At 38.4% G+C, this 23191-nt stretch overlaps 2 protein-coding genes across 2 annotated transcripts; one reads left to right on the forward strand and one right to left on the reverse strand.

Moving 5' to 3' along the window:
• Positions 1-13: 13 nt before the first annotated feature.
• On the forward strand, positions 14-13917 carry LOC136244985 (HBS1-like protein). Its single transcript, XM_066036508.1, has 21 exons — positions 14-139; positions 273-335; positions 1463-1627; positions 2235-2366; positions 5678-5707; positions 8184-8304; positions 8418-8532; positions 8584-8656; positions 8718-8799; positions 8855-8938; positions 9379-9496; positions 9772-9918; positions 10680-10754; positions 11520-11637; positions 12115-12183; positions 12519-12623; positions 12672-12762; positions 12817-12925; positions 13034-13134; positions 13582-13726; positions 13775-13917. The coding sequence occupies exons 1-21, from the start codon at positions 97-99 to the stop codon at positions 13784-13786; spliced, it is 1998 nt and encodes a 665-aa protein (XP_065892580.1). The 5' UTR covers positions 14-96; the 3' UTR covers positions 13787-13917.
• LOC136244984 (glutamine--fructose-6-phosphate aminotransferase [isomerizing] 2-like) lies at positions 13798-23190 on the reverse strand. The gene is made up of 24 exons (XM_066036507.1): positions 23082-23190; positions 22847-22954; positions 22516-22570; positions 18985-19040; positions 18811-18936; positions 17859-17917; positions 17729-17809; positions 17531-17646; positions 16981-17069; positions 16803-16929; positions 16522-16595; positions 16277-16372; positions 15884-15979; positions 15692-15789; positions 15514-15634; positions 15388-15465; positions 15249-15328; positions 15075-15189; positions 14559-14686; positions 14383-14511; positions 14291-14329; positions 14171-14239; positions 14026-14118; positions 13798-13967 (listed from the first exon to the last, which is right to left on the reverse strand). Exons 1-24 carry the CDS (start codon positions 23086-23088, stop codon positions 13923-13925), a joined length of 2085 nt encoding a protein of 694 aa, XP_065892579.1. The 5' UTR covers positions 23089-23190; the 3' UTR covers positions 13798-13922.
• Between the last annotated feature and the right edge of the window lies 1 nt (position 23191).

Below are 23191 nucleotides of genomic sequence, written 5' to 3' on the forward strand. Positions count from 1 at the left end.
CTAAATAGCTACGATGTTTTAAGGAATACTTAAGGATTAATTATAATTAACTAAGCGTGTTAAATCATTAGGATACTGTCATACGAGTAGTCCGCGATGTCAAGACATCGAGACATACGGCGTTTGGACTATTCTGAAGGTACTGTATAGTGTATATAGGTTAGGCTTTGCTTAATTATGAATAAAAGTACAACAGTATATTAGAAATATTCTAAATAGTGCACAGCCTTTGTGCAGTACATAATAAAAGCATACAAAATTACATTTTGTAGATTTCGGGGAAGATATCTATGGAAGATCATTAGAAGATGATTATGCTGTATCACCAACGTCAGGTAATCAAATAATTTTTTTGACTAGTTCCTTTGCAGTCACTACATTAGTCTCGCGGCGCCCGACCCTAAAAAGAGGGTCTGGTGAAACTGTGTACAAAAAGTTTGGCGCTGCTGGAATGTTGGAAGCTCCAATCAGATCGCTCCATTTCAAATTGATTATGTAATGCGTACATTTCAAAAGATTCGCGGCTTACGGTTAATTACATCCGGTGACCCTGCCACTTAAACTCATTGAGAAAACAGCCATACAATTCTGTTGGGTTCGTTTTAATGTTGAATAAATATGGTAGCGCTATTAGTTTGGTGATGCTGTAAGCGGATCTGGTTGAATGGATGTTGTGACGTAAACAGTGCACTTACGTAACAGGTAAAACGTCATCCAATAAACATTCCAGAGCTCAATCTTTTTGTGCACAGTTTCACCAGACCCTCTTTTTAGGGTCAGGCGCCGCGAGACTCACTACATTGGATCCACACAAACAAAACACCTGACTGTAATGTAAAACCTCAATACCATTTACATTGCATAAGCAAGGTGTGTGAACTTGACACCCATTGACGGAAGAGCACTGCTTAGACTGCATATGCTGCAAGAAGAGAGTTGGCCAATAAAGTAAACTGTTTGACTGGGAATTGATCAGTAAAGATATGTGACCCGTTCTGCGAAAAGGGGTCTTATAGCCTTTCCAAATTGTCAAGTTTGACTACTCATAACTCCATGTTTTCAACCTATCACCTTCATATTACACCCATCCATAGTCCTATGTTAGGGGTATAAGGGTACCAAATTTCAGGGAGATACCTCATTCACAAGTCAAGTTACAGGTTGCCAAGTACATGCAATTGAAAAGGCTATAAGACCCCTTTTCACAGTCCGGGTCACATATATTTATTGGTACTTAGTCAAATAATCAATATGTGGTAATAAGTTTAATATGTGGTGATCAGATCATCAGGCATGCTACAAAAAGAAAAAAATATTGTAAGTTAAATACTTGAGAAGTGAAAATAATTTCTTGTTAAAACATAAAACAGTCACTTTTTTTTCCATTATCAAAATGTTGATCTCAGTTGCTAATGGATATACAGGGCCTATGTAGTGAATACCATTTGTTCTATACTCTTAGCACAGTTCATCTTCAATCGAGAGAATAGTCAGGGAGCATCATTAATGTCCTACATGTCATCGAAGGAGCCAGTACCCATCTCTCCGTTAAATGTGTCTACTAAAAGTGATACCCCCATCGTGAACCTGGATGTCAAGACAGTTGGTATCTCCAACATGAGTGATGGTTGGTATATGCGTTGTGTATATAATATTATATGTTAAAATGAGATATGGCTAAAGACAGTGTATTTAACTATGCTACTGTAAAATAGTTTTCTTTGACGTATGTATAGTGCAGGTTCAATTTAAGAAGTTGTGTGTGATGGTAATTAATGTTTCACAGTGCAACGCACATACATACATACATACGCACTATGATTAACTGATTCCTGAGAAAACAGCTTAAGGTGTTTTTTTTTTCTCAAGAGAGGTCATTCAGCCAATTAATGATAACAAAGGATATCATTTGTGGCTTCAAGTTTCATTTCAACATTGAGAAAAGGTCACCAGCTGTGCATTTTATGGCTTCTCATGAAATTATTAAAATATGGTAAACACTTTGATTTGGTATGTTAGACATTTGAGTGATGAGATTTAAAAAAATGGTTTTAGCAAATCAAGCAGTACTAGAAATGAGGCGAATTCCAAAATCCTGTATAATTCTACCAAGAGTTAATAATATGGACCCTCCCATATTATTAACTCTTGATTCTACTCTTGAGTTATTAAATGTTTTTGAGGGATTGGCTCAATGTTGGTATACTGTAGTGACAACTTATCTCCTTATACAGTTCAGCTTGACAGTGGGATACAGTACATCAGGAATGTTGTTGGTTACCAGTTCAGTGAAGAAGATATGGTAGATGCAATGAGGCATTGTAATATGGATGCTGAAGCTGCTTTAAACCAACTACTGGAAAGAGGTTAGTTATAGTTACAGATGTTCATGCTACCTTCTAATTGTGGGGTACGGTACATTACATTACCAAGAGTTAAAACGGTGTGGTCTCAATGGTACGTACGCTGTGGAATAAACTACAGTGTGAGCTGTGAAGCAATCCAGTCATTTTGTGGCACGTTAACAACAGGGGTGGGTGGATTGGTGAATGCAATTCAGGATACTAAATGCCATCATATTGCAGTGACTGTTTTCATGTGTACTTGAACAATGAACACACTTCACAATAATTACTGTGATTCATGTAAATAACACATATAATAGTAGTATAGTATATTTACAGTTTCTTTGTTGATCAAGAAGCATAGTAGTGTGTCATGTACGGCCCAAGAAGCCAATGTGCTACACTGTGGGCGTATTGACAGGAGGAGAGATAATGCAATTTCACACAGTTGTTCCTTTATCTGATTATATAGTAGAATTGCCCACCTGGTCTTGCAGTCTATATCCAAGTTATCATTGTCTTAGTCAATCCCACAACCAAAATCCAGCATTTTTTTCTATTACTACTTTTCACTCACTTTGCAGAAGTTGCTATAAAACACAAGTGCATACCTGAAATTTGGCACCCTTAAATGGGCTCAAATTCAAATCCCAGCACTAAATTTTGTGTAAATCCATTGACAATCCACGAGGTTATGACCGATTGTCCGCGTAAAAACAGCAAACTTTTGTCACACCTACAGGGTAAACCACTTCACGGAATTAAGTTGAAAATCAGTTTGTGGATAGATTAACCATCGTAGGAGTGCTTTTTTGTGGTTTGGAAGTCAAGACAAAGGCCATGGACATATAATGCAAAACCAAACACATGTAACAATTTTGTGATCAAATTTCATGAACAAAACACACGTGCTAGGCAAGCCACTTAGAGGAGTGAGTTATGTAAATGGATTAATCATCATAGAAAGTGTTTTCAAACCACTGAGTTGTAATGCTAAACCCACCTACATGTAACTAGTGCATGATCAAAATACTCTAATAGTACAGTCATCTTATTACTCCATGGATACATTACTCTTTTGGGTAATTACAGATGTGATATATGTATCAAATAGCCAAGCTATAAAAAAGGGTGCAGCCTCTCAAAAAGGTCAGGGTGAAAAAGTTGCAAAACCAATGATGGTGACCAAGAAAGGTCTGCGATGGTGGGTTAATGTCAAATTTTAATAACGAAAATTCAGGTGAATTTGGTGCCAAATCCTACTAATAGAGCAGTCACTTACTCTAATACAACAGTCAAGAACACTGATACACTCTGATGCACTACTCTCAGCCTTCAAGTGTAATGATCAGTTTGAAATCATAAGTAGACTTGATTTTGAGCACTGCATACTCAAGAGCATAATAAACCTTTTCATGGTGATGTCGCACCAATTCTCTATATTTGGGGAACTCTTGGAGTACCCACTAACATCACTAAAGTTGTTAAAGTGCCTAATAAATTCTCATCTGCGTACTTGTTATTATGATTCAGTGTACACAATTCTCAGCTAGTACAGGGCCAGAGTCCAATAGCCTTAGTTAGCTCATGTTTTTTAGTTACCCAATGCATTGTGAATAAGATATTATAATATTTACATGGGTACTATTTCTTTTTACTGTGTGGATATTGCACAATTGTTTCCCTATCCATTCAGTTATTGTACACCCTGTGTGTAAAGCTATTTCAGCACGTCATCAAAATTATGTAGTTTATACTACAGCTGTAGTTGCCATTTGGTGCACCACGTGCTCCGAGAGTAGTATGGTCAATAGTGCAGTGATTAGCTATAGGAGCCGTTCTTATTGTCTTGTTAGCTTGACTAGCGACATTTCCCTGTACTGAGTACTGACTCCCAGTGTTAACTGATCAATACAGAAAGGGGGATTTCAAACTTCAGAAGAAATAATTACAGTAGCTGGATTTTTAGCAACTATAGCTATCTTCCCAGAGATGACATTAATCTCAATTCATTAGAAGAAGGACACAATTACAGGATTGCATTTTGTGTTCGGAAAACTGGCTGATTATCAACCTGGACTGGCTGCTAAGTTTGCATATAGGCCATAGTAAAAGCACGGATTCAGGGCTACCAAATTGTACCACTTCCAAAAGTTTGTATGTGTAATGGTGAAGCTAAGAAAAGTTGCACCAACCTTGAGGAAAGCAATGCCAGATTGCTTTCAGAAATCATTTGGAAAGAAAATGGCTGTTATTTTAGATTGTTTCAAAGTTTTGTAGAATTTAGTGAACAGAGCAAAGACATGGTCAAATTATATTAAGCACTACAACACTGCCAAAATACTTTTAGGGATTTCTCCTCAGGGTGTAGTGTCATTTGTCTCAGCGAGTTGGGGTGGTCGTGTCAGTGACTAACATTTAACAAAACACTGTGGAAACCGTTGCCAGGGGAGTTGGCAGACCGAGGTTTAACATTGCCAACTCTGTACAGTAGGAGCCATGCAGACTGCATTTCACGTACCTGCATTTACCAAGAAAACACTTTTCCCTGAGTGTACAGGGCCAGTAATGATGGAGAAATGTGGCACACCTGTCAAAGTTGTTTTTTTTCCAGAGTACAAAGCTCCTCGGATCGATTATAAAACTTCATGGGTGCGTTCCTGCTAGTATTCAAAGAAATTCCTCTTCGAAGAAAGTTCCAATTTCTTGAAAATATATTTGTCCTCCACATAGTTGACATTTGAACAAACACAGCTACTTCCACAAAAGTAGGCCACACAAAACTAATCTTGGCTATTCTTGTTATATGATTACAACTTTGTATGTGTGTAGCATGAACTATAGCTAGTTTACAACAATGGTGCATCATACTCATGATATAAAACCATAATATCTAACCCAGGCCAGTGACAACACAGTTTCTAGCAATTTTAGCATCCTTCACCTAACCACTTACAAACTGGTTGTAGGTATGGCTTAAAGACCTTCCACACTTTAAGTTGCTCTGCTGTAACAATACTTTTTTGTAGAACCAAGTAAGGTATTGTATGGGCTCCACAAGATGAAAACTGTCAGCTAACAAGCCTACATTGCTAACAAACAGGTTGACCCCATCAATAATAGACCTGTATTGCTTCTTCATCGGGAAGGCTTTCAGCCTAGCTTGACATACATGACATTCTGCTGTCAATACAGAACACGCCGTGCACGTCTTGCTATAGTTTCTGTAATTTTGGTCACGTGCTGAAATACAGGATAGCTCAGACTAACTCTATAGTACGTACTAACATATTATAACATGTGACAATGTTAACGATTGTTATCTGTTGCAGGCAGTAAACATGAGAAAGGACCAAAAAGAGGTAACAATACCACATCATTATTGTCATCATACTGAGCAGACCTGTGTACTATTTGGCTAGAACACCTCTGCTCAGTATGTCAGTGTATGTACAGTGACATGAACTGTAGACTACAAATTGTTTATTGAAGTTAACAATGAGTATAAAATGAAGGGCAGTCTGTGTACATGTTTGACAAACAAAAAGTCTTATCCTCCTGTAAACTTATCAGGAATAAATTCATTTAATCATGTTTAAATACACATTAATTGTACAAACTGTAAGTCTGAATTTCTTGAATGATGTTGTGCAATTTTCCCTTTGTTGCAATGTTTCAAATACTGATCAAATGTTTATACAGCAATAATGATCATTAGTGTGATTAATTTTTGATGTATTTTTGGTTTGCACCTGTACAGTTACATGTTTTGTTTGAGGACATCAATTGGTACATACTTGGACTAATTCACCTACAAAGCTATTCAGTGCCTTGTCTGAGATTGACCCTCATACATGTATGTCTTTCACCAATTCAATTTTTGTCACACAAAGTAATTTTTTATGACAATACTTTCTTCAGATTTATATACTATTATCAAGCACACTGTTTGTCCTTTATATGAGAGTGTGTTGCTTTAACCAAGAGTAAATAATGGAGTATTCTTGTTTTAACTATAACAATAATAGCAGGAGTAACTTAAGCAAGTGTGTGTACGTGTGCGTTTCTTCACTGTATGATGAAGGTGTTTTTTTTTCTCTATATTGCTATCCCTTGCTGTGCTGTGGAATTACATTTTGATAAGGTAAGACTCAGACATTTTATCTGATAGTAAACCTGTGCGTAACCTATTTAATGATCACCACAATGTATCTACTGACAACTTTGACACATCTCATGTGTCATTATCACAACTGGCTAGCCTGCACTCACAACAACAAAGGTCATTTGAAGGCAGTAATGCTAAGACCAACCAGCGGAGTTCAGTTTCCGATTTTTCACTCAATGACCTTGCCAATATGTATCTCCACAAGCCACCATCACAAGACATTGATGTGCTACATGGTGTACCATCAGGTGGTGATGATGGTGAGAAGACCTTTACTTCAACTGCTTCATTGTCATTAGCTGATTTAGCCAGTGCACACATATCCACTGCAGTGAGAACAGATGGAGAGACAAGTTCAACTAACCTGTCACTGTCTGAATTAGCTAACCTACATGTGTCCAGTCACTCAATGTCTACCTCATTCCAGCAAAGTGAAGACATCCTTGCTACATTATCCGCTAGTTCTCCAGTGTTAGAGGCTAATCCAACTGCTTCAGCAGGTCTGGATTTTGGTGCTGGTTTTGCTACCCCTAAAACTGGATCCATGTTGTCCCTCTCACAACTAGCCAGTTTGGGCACTAAATCTGTACCGCCCGTTGCTGTAAAGTCACATGCCACTCAGACAAATAGTGGTGGTCTTGCTGCTTTAGCCACTGCTCATTTCAGCTCCATGGTCAGTGGTCACACTGACAGCAGCAACCCAATTGATTTAAAGTCAGTACGCCCACCACCAGGATTTAAAGTATTGGAAGAACCTGTGTTGAAGGCATCTGAAGATATTTCATTGTCTTCTGTTGTGAAGAAGCTAACAATACAAGAATCTAATGTTATGTGTGTTAGCTCAGCTAATGCATCACAGTTTGCTGGTATTTTGTGTATGCCAGAGAAGAGACGGTCAAAGAAACTAGACGTTCGGCACAGACACTTGAGAAAAAAATCATGGAAGAAAATATCCAACTTGCACATTCCCCGGTTTAGCTTTGCCACTCCTTCACCAGATGACTTTATACTGAATAGACAAAAACTGGTGTTTACCTCTGACCCTCAGTAGTAATATTAGTACAGATGGACATATCCCTTTACTGTTATATTATTGTATATTTTTATATGTATACGTGTGGGTGTTTCATGATTGTGTCATGATAAACTTATCGACTCTGGTGTTATTGTGATTACAGTGTACATATTGTGTTTTACTACCACTTCTACTATGCCGTTGGCACAGCAGCTGTGTGCATGGAAAGTTTTGCAGTATGAAATGTCACAGTACATAAACAAATCATTGTCTTCATGATTGTTTTTGTACATCATTAGAGATGCTTATATTTTGCACTGTCATGTGTTGAAACAATGTCAGATAGATGAGGAGTTGGCAAAGTTAGTGGCAGAGTTCTGATCACACCCCTGACGACGATTCATTGCATAGGGCTTCTAGCTGCTTATTATCAGAAAGTCACTACCTCGAGGGTTATAATCACTAAATGATACTCATTGTTGTAAGCTTGAAAATGGCAAACAGTCTTTATGCAGAATCTTAGCTATTATAAATTTTTGCACAGACTTTATTTTTACTACTATCTACAAAATCTGTGACAATTACATACCATAAAACTTTCCATGTACACAGTATGTAAACCAAGGTACCTAGCAGTGTATGGTTTTCTTATTAGCACTCACCCTTGACGACAGTGTACTCAGTCATAGGACGAAAGTGGTGGTGTCTGGTTCAAAGCCCACCCTGGGTTTCCACACTCCAACAGATGATCACAGCAGGTCCCCCAGAGCCCTAAGGTGCGTGGTGTGTCAGTTACCTGTTTAATAATAAGTTAATGTTCTGTTGGTCAAATATATGTGTCAGTGACATGTGCTTTGAGTAGTTCATGTTTGGTTTGTGTATGTTGTAGTCCATGTAGCAGTAATCACACACCAGTGAGCGGTGGTACACCGGATTCTGGGGCACGAGAACTCACCCTTGATTCAGCAAGTAAGCGTAGTCTTCCTCCTCGCAACAAACACAAGGTACTGTAGCTGCTGTACTCATGTCATTTGTGTTACTATTCAATCACTCAGCACATTGATGTTATTGCGGAATATAAAAAGAAGTTAGAAAATGATCGGCCCATTCTCAACCTTGTGATTGTTGGTTAGTGTATGTGTTGTGTTTGTATAGTATAGTGTGATGTGCATGTCTATCATTCCTTCAGGACACGTGGATGCAGGGAAGAGCACTTTAATGGGTCACCTACTTTACAAACTAGGACATGTTTCTAAGAAGACGATGCATAAGTATGTTACTATGATGTTGATATGTATTTATGTGTGTGACTATGTCTATTACAAGATATGAAAAAGAATCGACTAAAGTTGGTAAAGCATCATTTGCTTTTGCGTGGGTCTTGGATGAAACAGGGGAAGAAAGAAACAGGTTTGGACTGTGTACAAAAATTAAGTCCCATACTGTCATGGATTTGACCATGTCTCCTTATGGATGCAATAAGCCCATTCATTTTATACACACAGCTTCTTTTGTAGACTCCAGCAGAACATGATGTACAATAAAAAAAAAATACACCTCCACTTGAACTACTCTAATTGCAGTCATTTTCAAGTGTCTACTGTAATTCAGTACCATGATACAGTATTAATGCAAACATTGTTATATAATTGAAGAGGTACAATGATTTTTGCAAATTCAAGCTGTAACTATGTCCCTGGATCACATGAGTGTTGCACTTCCTCTGCATCCCAGAGGTAGGCGTTTTATTTCAAAACATTTCCCCACAAAACAAATTACACAGCACATGTCATATAGATGTATTACCAACTCTGATGCTAGCCTAACTCGTGTGTTGTTTTTCACTTTAGGGGTATCACAATGGATGTTGGTGTACACATGTTCACTACAGACACAAAGAATATAACTTTACTGGATGCTCCCGGCCACAAGGACTTTATCCCTAACATGATCAGTGGAGCAGCTCAGGTAATAGCTTAATGCTGGGGTGTATTGTAAATTTAGTGTCGTGGTACATGTTGGTATTTTCATATGGTTGACGAAATCCTGTGTAACAAAAACACTATCATATTTTACTATTAGTACATTCACCAGGAATAGGTTGATGTGGGTACAAATCAGGACCAGCACCAGCACCACATCTGTTGGTTTCTGCCAAGATTCCTACTAGCATTGCGTGTTCTTTTAGAATATTTGTATTCCATTCCTAATGTTGTGATGATGTGTTGTTCTCACTACTTTAGGCAGATGTAGCAATTCTAGTGGTTGATGCCACTACTGGAGAGTTTGAAGCTGGCTTTGAGGCTGGTGGACAAACAAGGGAACATGCAATTCTAGTTCGATCATTAGGTGTACGGCAAATAATTGTTGCAGTAAATAAGATGGATATGGTAAGTATAGTGTGTGCAAGTAAAATATTTAAGCTAAGCAAACCTATAGCTACATTATTATAAGGCTAGTATTGTTGTTGTTGTACCCATGGAGGTGGTAAAGGAATATCACATGCTGTATTTCCTCGTATAAAAGCCGCATTCAATTAAATGCCTGTCTCGATTATAAGCCGGGGAGTTTCCAGCACCTTTGGAAAATAGACGCCTGGTTTCAAATAGAGGCCCGGGCTATTACTTGAGTCTACTGTTAATGGCTTTAATTGCTTCCTTTGTTGTTGCTACTGCTGCTTCTTCATACTTAAGTTTAGACCCTTCTGAGGGATGAAGGTATTACAAGTAATCACGTGAGTAGTCCAGGTGAGTCTGCGTCATGCGAATGTGTACGATACAACAATTTTCCAATCATTTTAATCCTTGACTACACTTCTTTATATAGTCAACACATGTATCTATGCTTACCAATCCCGTCGTACCACCACCCAAATTCGATTAAACACCCAGCATCGGTTGGACTAATCCAAAATAAACACCCTGCCGCAAAAAAGGCCCGGGCTTTTATATGAGGAAATACAGTAATATACTATGAGGAGAATTTATGATGGAAGTCGATCCAGTTTTCAGCATTCCCACTTTAATTCCCGTAATGGGAATCATGAATATTTTCCTAAAGTAACTCAGGTACATGATGGCCCCAGGTACATGATGGCCCCAGGTATATATTATAGTGCATTTAATGATGTGTACTAATTTGTTGTATGTAGGTTGATTATTCTGAAACAAGATTCAATGAAATTTTTCAGAAATTGAGGACATTTTTAAAACAAATAGGATTCAAGGTATATATGAAGATTATAATCATGTAGTCTTTGTGATTAGCCGACATCCTTGGTGTTGTTGACCTACAGACCTTTAGTATACCACTGCAATTATTGTATCTACAGCCATGTTATATTACAAAATCAATACCTATGATACCAAATCTTGGAGTAGAGTATTGCCACTTGGTATCACGATACCAGGTAGTATCGATAGTATTGCACAACTGCAATTATAGTATGATTGCTAAATTTCAGTGTGTGCATGTGTGAGACAGCATAGCCAAGTAGTTAGAGAACTGGCATGAAGGTCCCAGGTTCAATGCTTGGTTATTTCCAGTTGCTTTTGTTGTTGTTTTCTTGAGCAAGAACTTTACACACATTATTCCAGTTTACCCAAATTTCAATGAGAATCTGGTGACCTGGTGTCAACTGGGGAAGCAACCCACCCAGCTATAGCAGTACCTGGTTTTAACTGGGAAGCAAATACTAACTGTCCATGTCTCACATAATGGATGAAGGTTCACATTCACCTGTGAAACATGGTACAGTTGCTAGCCCTGGATTAGCCTGTGTGGACTCACAACACCTGAGTAGCATACAGGTGTCCCAAGGTTGGTCCACTGGGTAAGCATGACCATACTTGCTTTAAGGCCTTTTGTGTGTGCATGCGTGCGCGTGTATGTGTAGTAGAGAAGTGGAACAGACATTCACTCGATCTATAACTTCCACGTAAATATGCTGTGATGTCCACCACATATTGTTATAATATTGTCTATCCTATAGGATAGTGATGTAAGATATCTACCATGCAGTGGTTATACTGGAGAAAATTTATTAGAAAATCCATCACATCCAGAACTTATCAAGTGGTGCAATGGTCCTCCTTTAATGAAACTAATAGGTAATGTATATAGCTGAGAAATTAACATAGTAATTACTCTATCACTTGAGGTGCTCTAGCATGTAGCACAATGACATAATCACAACAATTATACAAAGCTTTCCATTGCTATAGTTTTGTGTATCAAAATTGCCATCAGGTGTAATCTGAAAGTATCGATCCCAGTCCCCTCTAGCTGCATGTATGTAAAATCTAAGATATAAATAGTTGTAATCTTTGCTGAATGGTCTTCAGTTCTAAGATCCTGTACAACAGCACATGTTGCATGTATTACTTGCTAAAGCCAATAAATCTCTAGGATTGTAAATGATCCAAATGATAACTGCCATACTTCTGTATTGCTTTTTTATGAGTTTGAAGTCAGATTGTGATATTTAGCCAATGGCTTTTTACCTATGTGCACTGTATAATGTGTACAGCGTATGTATATTGTATGTTAATCAACATTATGAACAGTGTAATTTGCCTTTTATTTAGATACGTTTGATACTCCTACTAGACCGATAGAGAAGCCATTTAGATGCTCCGTGGCGGACATATTTAAAGGTGAATTGACTATAACATGTATAGCTGCCAATATATTGGACTAATTGTAGAAGTATATAGGTAACTACTTACCATTCAGTAAACGGCTGTTGGTATACAAGTTGCCATGTTCACTGTCTGTAAATCATGTATACCAATAACCATTAAATGTTTTGTGTAACCAGTGTGTGCACTGTGCGTAATCATAGACAGCAAGACACGTTGAAGTACTATCTCCCCACTGTGGGCTTGATATATGCACTAAAAACAGAAGGCACAAGTATAACCAATAGTCTGTTTCACTGCATGGGCACAATAAGTGTGAAGTCTCAAATCATCATATTGTACACGTACAGGTCAAGGAGCAGGTTTCAGTGTGTCAGGTAGAATAGAGTCGGGTAGTCTACAACAAGGAGACAATTTGTTAGTGTTACCAGCCAACGAGTACGCTACTGTCAGAGGTGGGTCACTGTTGGTGTGTAGACTAAAAGCTCTTCACTATATCACAGGTTTGATGATAAACGAGGATACGGTTCCATGGGCAGTGGCTGGAGACCACATTGTTATTACACTGCAGGGAATAGACATTACAAAGATGAAGTATGTATGTATTACAATGTAATATGTGAGGTGTGTGTGTGTGTTGTACTGTAGTGTTGGGAGTGTGTTGAGTGAAGTGGAGAAGCCAGCTAGAGTGTGTACTATAATACAAGCACGTGTGCTTGTGTTTGATATTGAGTTTCCTATTACTCAAGGATACCCAGTAAGTGATGTCTACACACTACAGTATATTACAACATACTTGTGCACGCATACATAGGGTAGTTACATGCACGATACACACAATAAAAGTTTCTTTCCACTTCCCAAGGTACTGTTCCATCACCAGTCAATAGTAGAGCCAGCCACTGTACACAAGTTAGTCAGCCAGTTACACAGGAGCACTGGAGAAGTGGTTAAGAAGAAACCAAGGTGACCATTAATGTCAGCTTCACTCCGTAACTGGTGGTCACTTAGTCATAGTACTTTAAGGATGTAGTGGGTTACTTCTGAGGGAAAAGATCAGTGTGTTTACACTTGTGCTATGTTGTACTCAAGAATTTTCCTAAGTGTTTTCACCCGCTATTAGTTCCGTATGCACATTACTAATTTCATGCCCTCCCTGATATGCACAACTGGTAATTGTGACACCATGTTTTGTCAATGATGTGTTTCTTAGGGCTGTGAAATCTGTGTAAGTATAACTAGTAATAAAACCTGTTTTATCCAATGTGTTTGTGAGTCCCTTTCCCAACCAAACTTGATATCTACAATGTGCAGTTTACATGTTCACTAATAATAAATTTGTGGTAGTGGCCATTCTTTGATATGTAACAGTATCCTTACCCCACTGTCTGCATTCAGAATTGTTTACCACAGGTGTATAGTGAAGAACTCTACAGCCTTGATACAACTGGAAGTGTCTAGGCCAATATGTGTGGAGACATATGAAGACTGCAAGGGATTAGGACGATTTATGTTACGTTATAGTGGCAACACCATAGCAACTGGAATAATCACTAAGGTAAATCACTAATTTTGTCAACGTTGTGTTGCATGACATACTTTTCAGATTGTCAGATGACCACAACTGAATTCCACTCAATGAAAATGCATTTAATAATTCATAGAACACACCAATAATTATTGTACAGCATAAAAAACCAGCATGACTAACTGATATTTTTAACTCTCGTATGATATAAATACAACACACACAGTTATTCAACGGTGACCGATTTGGCTAGATGTCTAGGACAATCAACCTGTAGAGCAACAGCAAATAGTAACACAACAATCTACACTGATACTACTGGTACTCACATCATAGCCTTTGAGAACTGCTATGTGGAATGACAAAAGTTGTAAGGGTAATACGGAGAGAATGCCTTGTAAACAATCTGCCACCTTAGGAATCTAATGGCAACATGTGATATCCATTATAGAATGTGATATAGTATAGAGTTACCTTTAAACAGTGAAATGCTTTCTTTTCAATGTCTGTATCATCTTTATCACAAATTATAATGGGTCGTCCCTACAATAAGATCTAATCATACACACACTGACACATTACAAGCCAACTTACAGCTCTTGCAGTCACCTGTTCTAAAGCATTAATACATTTCTACATGAGGGAAAGACATACACAATGTTATCCCACTACACAGAACAACTCACGGTGTATGTATTATCCTTCATGATGATCATAATCACTGGCATCTTAGTATCAATCATGGCTAGTGGTCCATGCTTTAGTTCCCCAGAGAGGATGCCCTCAGAATGAAGGTAGGTCAGCTCCTTGATTTTCTACAACAGCAGGCTGTAAAGAGCAATGTTACAAGTGTTGAACTGACCAGGGCTCCTTCTAGACATGTAGCAAAGTTGAAGCCTCTGCCCATGACAATCAGGCTTTTCTCGTTGTACAGAGATTTGGCCAATTTCATTATCTCGCTATCAAGTTTGAGTACCTCCTTGATGTATCCTAACAAATAGAGTACTTGACATGTCCATTTAGTAGTGTATTGTTAATAAAATTGTTAACCTTAACAACACATGGTCATTCACAATCATTTCACAAAACTGAGCCCAAAGTTGCTCCAACAAATAAAATCAGTTTGCACAACTGTACATCGATCCACCTCTTTAGTGGGTACAGTACATTTTTATAGTGACCAGTACACCATCGTTGTGGCATGCATGTGTTAAGTATAATACAGTATACAAAGACAATCTAATAGAACAGTCAAGCATAGAAACATTGATACAAGTAGATATTCTAATAGAACAGTCGAAATATATAGACATTGTCTGTTTAGAAGTGAACTAGACCCATGCCTGTTCACACTGACACACAAGAACACAATGCATACCTGACAGATTTTTCAGGTCATTTATAATTTCTTTTCTTCGTTGCTGCATTGATATCCTATCAGCACTCATCACCAGGCCTACCATCACCAGTGACACAAACTGACTGGTATAGGCCTATGAGCCAAACAACAGCAGTAACACAACAGACAAGTATGTATTATACACAAGTTCACCTTGGTACTGGCTACTCCAATCTCTGGACCAGCATTAATGTGTACCCCACAATGTGTATCCCTTGAAATAGTGCTACCAACTAACCATCAAAATCATTATAAAACATAATAGTCTACTTCAGTGGCACCTATAACTTACCAGTATTAGTGATGCCTACACAGAGAGCTCCACGTGGCTTGCAGTACCTTAAAGCATTTAAAGTATCTGCTGTCTCTCCTGCACAATAAACAGTTACTAGAATGAATAAACACATGTACACCTTACCTGACTGGCTGACAAAGAAAACTACGTCATCTCGGAATATGGGAACACTTCGATCAAGAAAGTCTGATGCCAGCTCAACCATAACTGGCATCTCTGTCAGCTCCTCTAGTAACTGTCGTGTCTAATAATAGGATCAGCTACAAATGAACATCAGTACACTTTGTGGTTGGGTACTCACAGCTAAGGTACTGTGATAGCTGGTACCACATGCTATGAACAGAAGCCTCCGAGCCCTTCTCATTGTAGAGATGTGGTCCTTTAGTCCTCCCAATACAACTATGTGTGAACCAGGATACCACTAATGTTATGTATTACATACAAATACAGTCATGACACACCACACCACACACACCACACACACAACACACACCTGTTTCTGTAGTGAAATTCACTCTACCTCTCATGGTATTCACAACACTTTCAGGTTGTTCAAATATTTCCTTCTGCATGAAGTAGTCATAACTACCTATGTGTGAGAGGGAAGCTTTGTAAAATTGCTGGAGTATATGGTAGAATTAAATATACTTACAGTACCCTATGGATACCAGTGGATAGAAACATACAGTGGAACCTCAAGTGATTGGGACCCACTCTACCTACACAAGGCTATGCAGGAACAGATAGTTATCAGGACCTTACGTACATAAAAGCAGAGGCCAAGGTGTGTAACTACACACAGAGCCATTTTTAATGTTATCAATCATTTATACTATTACAGCATCAATATGGTTGAAGGTTCCACCCAGTAGTTACACCTTCTAACCTTTCATGATCTCCTGCAGTTTCATCTTCAATGTGTGTATTTCCCTTGAGTGTAGTATATCACTCTCTCCCTTCTTGAGGTGATGAATGGACAGAGCTATACAACACATCATACACACATTAAAGGAATGGACTGTCATTAATAAGGCTTCCAAACTTTACAAGGCTCCCAAACTTTACACCTTTAATGGTTGTACTAACAATATAACATCATGTTGGTCTCATATCACAACTGATACAACATACTTCCAGTAGCATCCACAGCAGCCACATCATCATCCTCCAGATAGATCACTCTGTTGGTATGTTCTATGATGGCACTGTGGAAGATGGTAACACTCATGACAACCCCTTAGCTATGGCCAAAGCTCATAATATTCGTGTGGGGAACTCCTCTCTTATACTATGTGTTTTTACTAGTTAAGGAAGCATTTGGGGTCAAGTTAAGGAAGCTGGTTTTTTGGGTGATATTTTTTAAGTTACAAAAACCATGATCCCTAATACTACCGTACTGTATGATAACTTACCTAGCATCAGAAGCAAAGAAGTACTCCATGGACATGTCTTGTAACTGTCTGTCAAATGACATACCAGTTTCATCAGCTGATGGGGTCAGTACTGGCTTATGAGGCTTTTCATACAAGCAGCGACCAGCTATAAATGATTATGTAACAGTGTTTAATTAATTTTACTAATGGTTTTCACCGTTTCCAAATTCACTGAACGTTACTGGTATGATATCAGATTGTGATTTTCGTCCACTCTTTACTCCGATCAGAAGAGGACTGCCTCTCCTAATGACAAATAACACAAATCAGTGCATATGATACACACTGCACACAATACAGCATAAAGAAATGCCTTCAGCAGACTTGCAAAATAAAACTATTGCCGCCCAGCAAACCAGCACTGGGACACCTTTGCACTACTCAGATGCTAGAGTCAGTGCAGTGAAATCCTACTGAAGCTGCAGCCATGTCTCAAGGACAGAGGTTGCTGAACCCAAAGTTCCACAATGACTCCCACACCACTGTGGAGTTGGGCAGTTGCTTTTGATCCCCAGTTGATACAAAGTCTCTATTATACAGCTGAGTAAACTACAGTGATGTGGGTAAAACTTCTTACAAGGAAACGACAACAGCACTGAGCATTGAACGTGGAATTTTACAATTGCTAGGCTAGTGCTCTTGGCTGTGATGTCACACACACGCACGCACGTACGCACACAAAGAGCACTATACATTACATTATTCACCTTGCTGCAACCACTTCTCCTGGGAATACGCTACTCTTAAAGACTAGGGCATATGCACCATCCAAGTGGTGTACCACCTGCTCGACTAACTCCTGAAATGATGGCCTGGTATCCAGCTATAGTACAATACATTCAATAACACATGTGTGTGTGTGTGCGTACGTGTGTGCATACATGTGTGTGTGACAGTATTCATACCTGCAACTCATAGAGATACTTTATGAACTTGGGAATAACTTCTGTGTCTGTTTCAGATTCAAATACATAACCTTTTTCTTCCTAAAGTGTGTACAATTGGCAAGTGGAGCTTTATCCACAAGCATCTTACCAGGAAAACTTTAATGTCTTTGAAATTAGTAATGATCCCATTGTGGACTACTACAAATTCTGTGGGTAATCACATGTCTTCTATTACGTAGCACACATGTATATGTTTCAAATGCAGATAATGAACCTGAACATACAGTACAGTAGTAACACTGCAAACACTACACACACAAAGTATACATGGAAAAGGCAAATAAAGGCAAGACTGGAAACCTGTCACTAAATATGAAGCCCAACCAATGCAGACCAGATGGCAGTACCACACAGGTCAAATTAGGGAGATTTTAAAACCAGGTGACCAGTATACATGTATACACAGGGCATGTTAAAAAGCTGTTGATACATTAGTTTGAAGTCCCCATTTTACATTAGTGTGACATATACTGTGAACAGCTATAGCAGATGTCTTACACTAGATCCAAGTAATCAAAATCATGGTCAGGTGGGTGATGGTAACATGGCAAAGCAGTATAAATTCGAAGCGATACTCTGCCTTTGGTTCAGTGTTTATTGGTTACTCAGACGCTCTCCCCCAGAGTTATCTTCGAGGTTAACACCCACACTTCTTAAGCAACAGAGCGATGCTCTTCGTGGTGAACTTGAATATCGAGTTGAACGCACACCCTTGTCTCTGGGATAGCCTTTGTGGTTATATGCGAAAATATACTAGCCAGTCTGTACGTTACGCGGAAAAGAAGCCATTTAACTTCTGCACAATCATCTATTACAGGACTATATAGCATTAGACACCCTCCTCTCTTATTATTAACTCATGCTTATATATATATGGCTTCTTCCTTGTGTGCAATGGCTGACAAGACAAAAAATCATGACCTTTAATGAGGTCATTATAATATGGTACTGGCCACTACAACAAGGTGGTCTTATCAATGAGGCAGCTGGTCAGTAAGGCTATACTGTACACACAGACAAGCAACATTAGTATCATGTACCATTCCCATGTGATGATCGATGAGGATGACTATTCACTTCATTAGGTACTCCATGTGTGGCCCAACGTGTGTGAGCAATCCCAACATGTGTCTCTAGGTCACCATCAAAGTCAACATCACCCTGGTCTATTAACAAGTGTGTACACACAGGCTACAAGTAGTGTTCTTGCTTACTGAATATCTCCTCGTCAAGTGCATTGACTTTCCCTTGCTTCTTCACCAGTTTGATCCTGTGTATGACATAGATATTGTTACTTTTATGATTAAAGTACTTGGTAAAGGCAAAGCCTGTATGCCAGTAACGTATTAGCGTCCACAACTACCGATCACTATACACATAGCATCATGAAATGTAATATGTCCAATACAGGATACATTAAAAATAAGAAATTTCTACATATGTGACCGGATTTGCAGGCTCCCACACACATCCAGATTTACAACTTCAAAGAACCATAACTCAATGTAGGAATATGCTACCACTTTCAAATTTTGACCTGTTATTGCACAATACAATGAGAGAATTGTTTGAAAATTATAGGTCAATAGCATGTTGACTAGACAGGTTACAAGCAGTTAAAGTTGAATAATTGGATGTGTGTGGAAGCGTGGCTGTTGTCAAATCCGGTCACATATGTGGTGAAAATCGTTGTATGCTTCAGTCTACAGATACTTGATTCATGTACAGTATACACATGTATGCAAATCATCAACTACATTTTTGCACAATTTCTCCAGAGCAAAAAGGTAAGTTTCACGCATACAGTACAATCAAGACCTAGTTAACCATGAAAAGAATTCACAATTACACCTAGTTCATAAAGACTTATAGCTCATATTCTACAAACAGAACTAGTACAACTACAGGTTGTGGTGAAACCATAAAACCAGAAACCTGATATGATATCAGGACAGTTAATACATTGCAATCCACAGCTGCATTCAGTTATGTACAGTAAGTGCCATCATAAATTTTAACACCATTCCTTTTAGGCTCAAACAAAACTGCTTAGGAGGTCTGTTAGCTTACCACACACATGCACGCATACACACACTCTTCACTACAAGTGACCAGCAACATTAGCATGTAACATATCCTGTAATGTGTTCTCATACTATTGCCAACCGATTAGCATAATGTCAATGTGTACACTGACATGCAAATCAATAATTTCTATACAAGTATACAAATTTTCAACTAGAGTAGGGACCATAGCACATCGATAAAAAGTAATGCATGACATTTAATCACAGCAAAACAATCAGAAGTGCTATATCCCTACTGTGCTCAAGATACCATGCGCAGTAGGGATATAACACTTTTTATTGTTTTACTGTGATTTAATACTACTCCAGCTTGTTTCAGTACTTTTATCAATGTGCTATGCTACTCTAGTTGAAAATTCCAAATTAATTTTTTTTGTGTGTGTGTACTTATTTGTTAACTTTTTTTTGTAAGTGACTGGTGAACCCACGCAAACAGAAAGTAATGGCACCACATGCCCCAGTTATCAATAATCATCTGAAAAGTGAAGCATCCATTACGCTTCGTTGTCAGTTACGTTCAACCGGTTACACAGCATTACGAATCAAGAACTATTCGAAAAGTACTTGCAGCCACTTCCGTTGCGAAGGGAAGCCATCACGTTCTACAGCCAAATCGACACTTTTCGCTGCCAGCAAAGATGAATGGGACACAAAGGAGGACACTGGTAAGTCCATGAAGAATGAATTGTATGTACTGCGGTATGCCAAAAGGTACCTGTCGGCCGAAGCAATGTCAAACAATGAAAAATCAAGCCCGTAGCCTTAGCCATTATCGAGTTACACTTGTCTGAAAGAATCAGTTAGTCAGTCACTCAGTCACTAGAAAATTCCGTTTAATAATTTTTTTTTATAAAAAAAATTCGTAGCAACTTGTTGAAAGTGTTTTGAGTCGATCTGAAGGCTTGTTTGGGTTTAGTTTTACCTAACCAATACTGCTTCATCGTAATCAGGAAAAAGAGAGACTGGTTTTGGATGATTTTTTTCATGGGCCACGCCCACTCCTGGTCCCTACAATACAGCACGATAGTACTGTATGATAGTAGGAGAGTAGACTAGATTCATGTACAGATCAAAGAACATGATTACTTATGGTGCACTTCATCATTTGACATGACCAATGGATTGAAATTAAAGAATGTCCACTACAAAGCAACAGGTGTGGGCGACCTCCCTTGTTTCATTTCTATGACCTACTTGAATTTAAAATTCGTAGTACTTGTTTTTGTAACATAATTGTGACTGGTATATTCGTACATACCACATCAAAGGACTATTATAAAGCACATCTGAATGTGTGTCCCAGCTATTAATTATTGAAAACAAAGTGGCCATTCTGCTTCATTTTCAGTTATGTTCCATGTAAGTACCTGTTACACAGCACAATAAATGAAATACAAGAAATACCAATCCAGTCACCACCGAAAATACAGACGATTTCATTACAAATGTGATAGTCAGCACAAGGAAGCTACAGACGATACCGCAATCACAAAATCTGTCTAACACACTCCCAACAAGTTTCTATGGAGTTTTAATTTTTCCACTAACCCACTAATACATAGCTCGACTGTGGATAATGCTAGAGGCTTGATTTCTTCACTGTTTTCCATCACTTCAGCCTGAGGCAAGCCTTTTTGTCTACCGCAGCAGCTACAATGGATGCATTATGGAGTCTGTGTCCCATTTCTCTCTCCACTATCACGTAGGTGTTGATTTATGGGTATGTATAATAGCTTTGATATCTCCAATGATGTTTCTTGGTGTTGCAATTACATTTGTTGATGTCACAAAACAAAATGGCTACCCAAGTGTGGGGACTTTGTACGAGAAAGTATTAGGTGAGGCAATGTTTTGCTTTAATAAATCAAACAAGGACAAAGGTAAGGTGTATATAATATTACTACATTGCAATACATTAGTGCATGCATTGAATAAATTGGTTTGCTTTCATCTGATTAGCCCATTTTGCATTGGCAAAATACGTCTACTGCCTCCTACAGGTGTATGTCCTAGTTCCATCTGTAAAAAAGCTATTAATCAGACACAACCAAACCCAAAAATGTCTTCATGCCTGAAAACTGGCCGTCTTAGTGTGAGACTTTGTCACAAAATGAATACTGTTGAAAGTGAAGCTGGTTTTGGGTTGGCAGGAACCTTCATCACCTCTACTATACAGTATACTATACAGTATACTATATAGTATACTATACAGTATACTATTGATAGAATAATGAAATGTATGCAACTGTAACTATAATCATGGGCATACAGCTACTTAGGATGTTAAAATCTCATTCCTCACTGAACATTGTAAGATGATACTGTATATCTGTTAGCACTTCTCTAGAGTGCTTTGGGGGGTTTCATCTGCAACTGCTAGTTTAAACAACACTATCAAGTGAGCTACCATTGGTTTTGTAGACCAGGTAATAAAAACATCACTATGTAATTCACATATTAAACTGTGGTTATGAGCTAAAATAACAATGAAAACCATTCAAAGGTCCATAGTAACCAATGTAAACACACTAACAGAAGTTGGTTAGTAGTAAATAACTAGCAGCTAGGTGCATGTCCAGTGAATCACTTGAAGCTGCAATCACCAAGGACAAATTTCACTTCAACATTACTGTACAGTTTACATATTACACATATCACCTCAAGGTCCCTGCTTTTTCATCACTAGCAGGTTGTGCCACATCAAATGCTACTCCTACAGGATCACAAGATATCAATGATCTAACAATATGAAATTAGTGTTGTACAAACAAAGGTGTTCCTCCAGTATGAACTGGCCTGATACCCAACTAGTCTTGGATCACAACACAAAGCAAGAGACTTCATGATCAATGGAAACATTGAAATTTGATTTAAACAAGCCAACACTTCACTAAATAAGGCCCCAGTTTAATAAGGTACTGTCAATCCCATGATATTAAAGCAGTCACTAGTGACCTGTGAGAACACTGGGATTCATGTTTACGTTTACCTGCAGAGTCGTATCCACGATACTCGAGACGTCTTAGTCCATTGATCAACGTCTGTAGTATGTACTTCCTTTTACGAGGTATTAAGAAGTTCAGGTAGGCGAAGATACCTGTAAATAATGCAGAGAACTCGCTCACATGTCGTGCTATAAACAGGATGTATAAAAGAACTTTATCAACTGGTTAAGCGTGTTGCTAGGTGTTTCGTGTAGTAACACGTGTCTGTAAACAACTCACCACACATCACTTTTGTCTCCAACCAGCTCGGTACACCTTTCAGGATAACTAGCGAAATTTAAACTACGCCACAAAAAGTCTACTATAGTATTGCGTAACATTTCCTATGA

This window comes from Dysidea avara, chromosome 14 (assembly GCF_963678975.1).
Source record: "Dysidea avara chromosome 14, odDysAvar1.4, whole genome shotgun sequence".
NCBI lineage: Eukaryota > Metazoa > Porifera > Demospongiae > Dictyoceratida > Dysideidae > Dysidea > Dysidea avara.

Excerpts from the sequence above, each read along its gene's own strand:
- LOC136244985 (XM_066036508.1), top strand. The coding sequence starts at position 97 with ATGTCAAGACATCGAGACATACGGCGTTTGGACTATTCTGAAG. Across the intron at positions 8,800-8,854 it reads TCTAAGAAGACGATGCATAA|ATATGAAAAAGAATCGACTA; the intron begins GTATGTTACTAT and ends GTCTATTACAAG. Across the intron at positions 13,135-13,581 it reads GTGGTTAAGAAGAAACCAAG|GTGTATAGTGAAGAACTCTA; the intron begins GTGACCATTAAT and ends TGTTTACCACAG.
- LOC136244984 (XM_066036507.1), bottom strand. Across the intron at positions 22,571-22,846 it reads TCGTGGATACGACTCTGCAG|GAGTAGCATTTGATGTGGCA; the intron begins GTAAACGTAAAC and ends GTGATCCTGTAG. Across the intron at positions 17,810-17,858 it reads AAGACATTAAAGTTTTCCTG|GAAGAAAAAGGTTATGTATT; the intron begins GTAAGATGCTTG and ends TACACACTTTAG.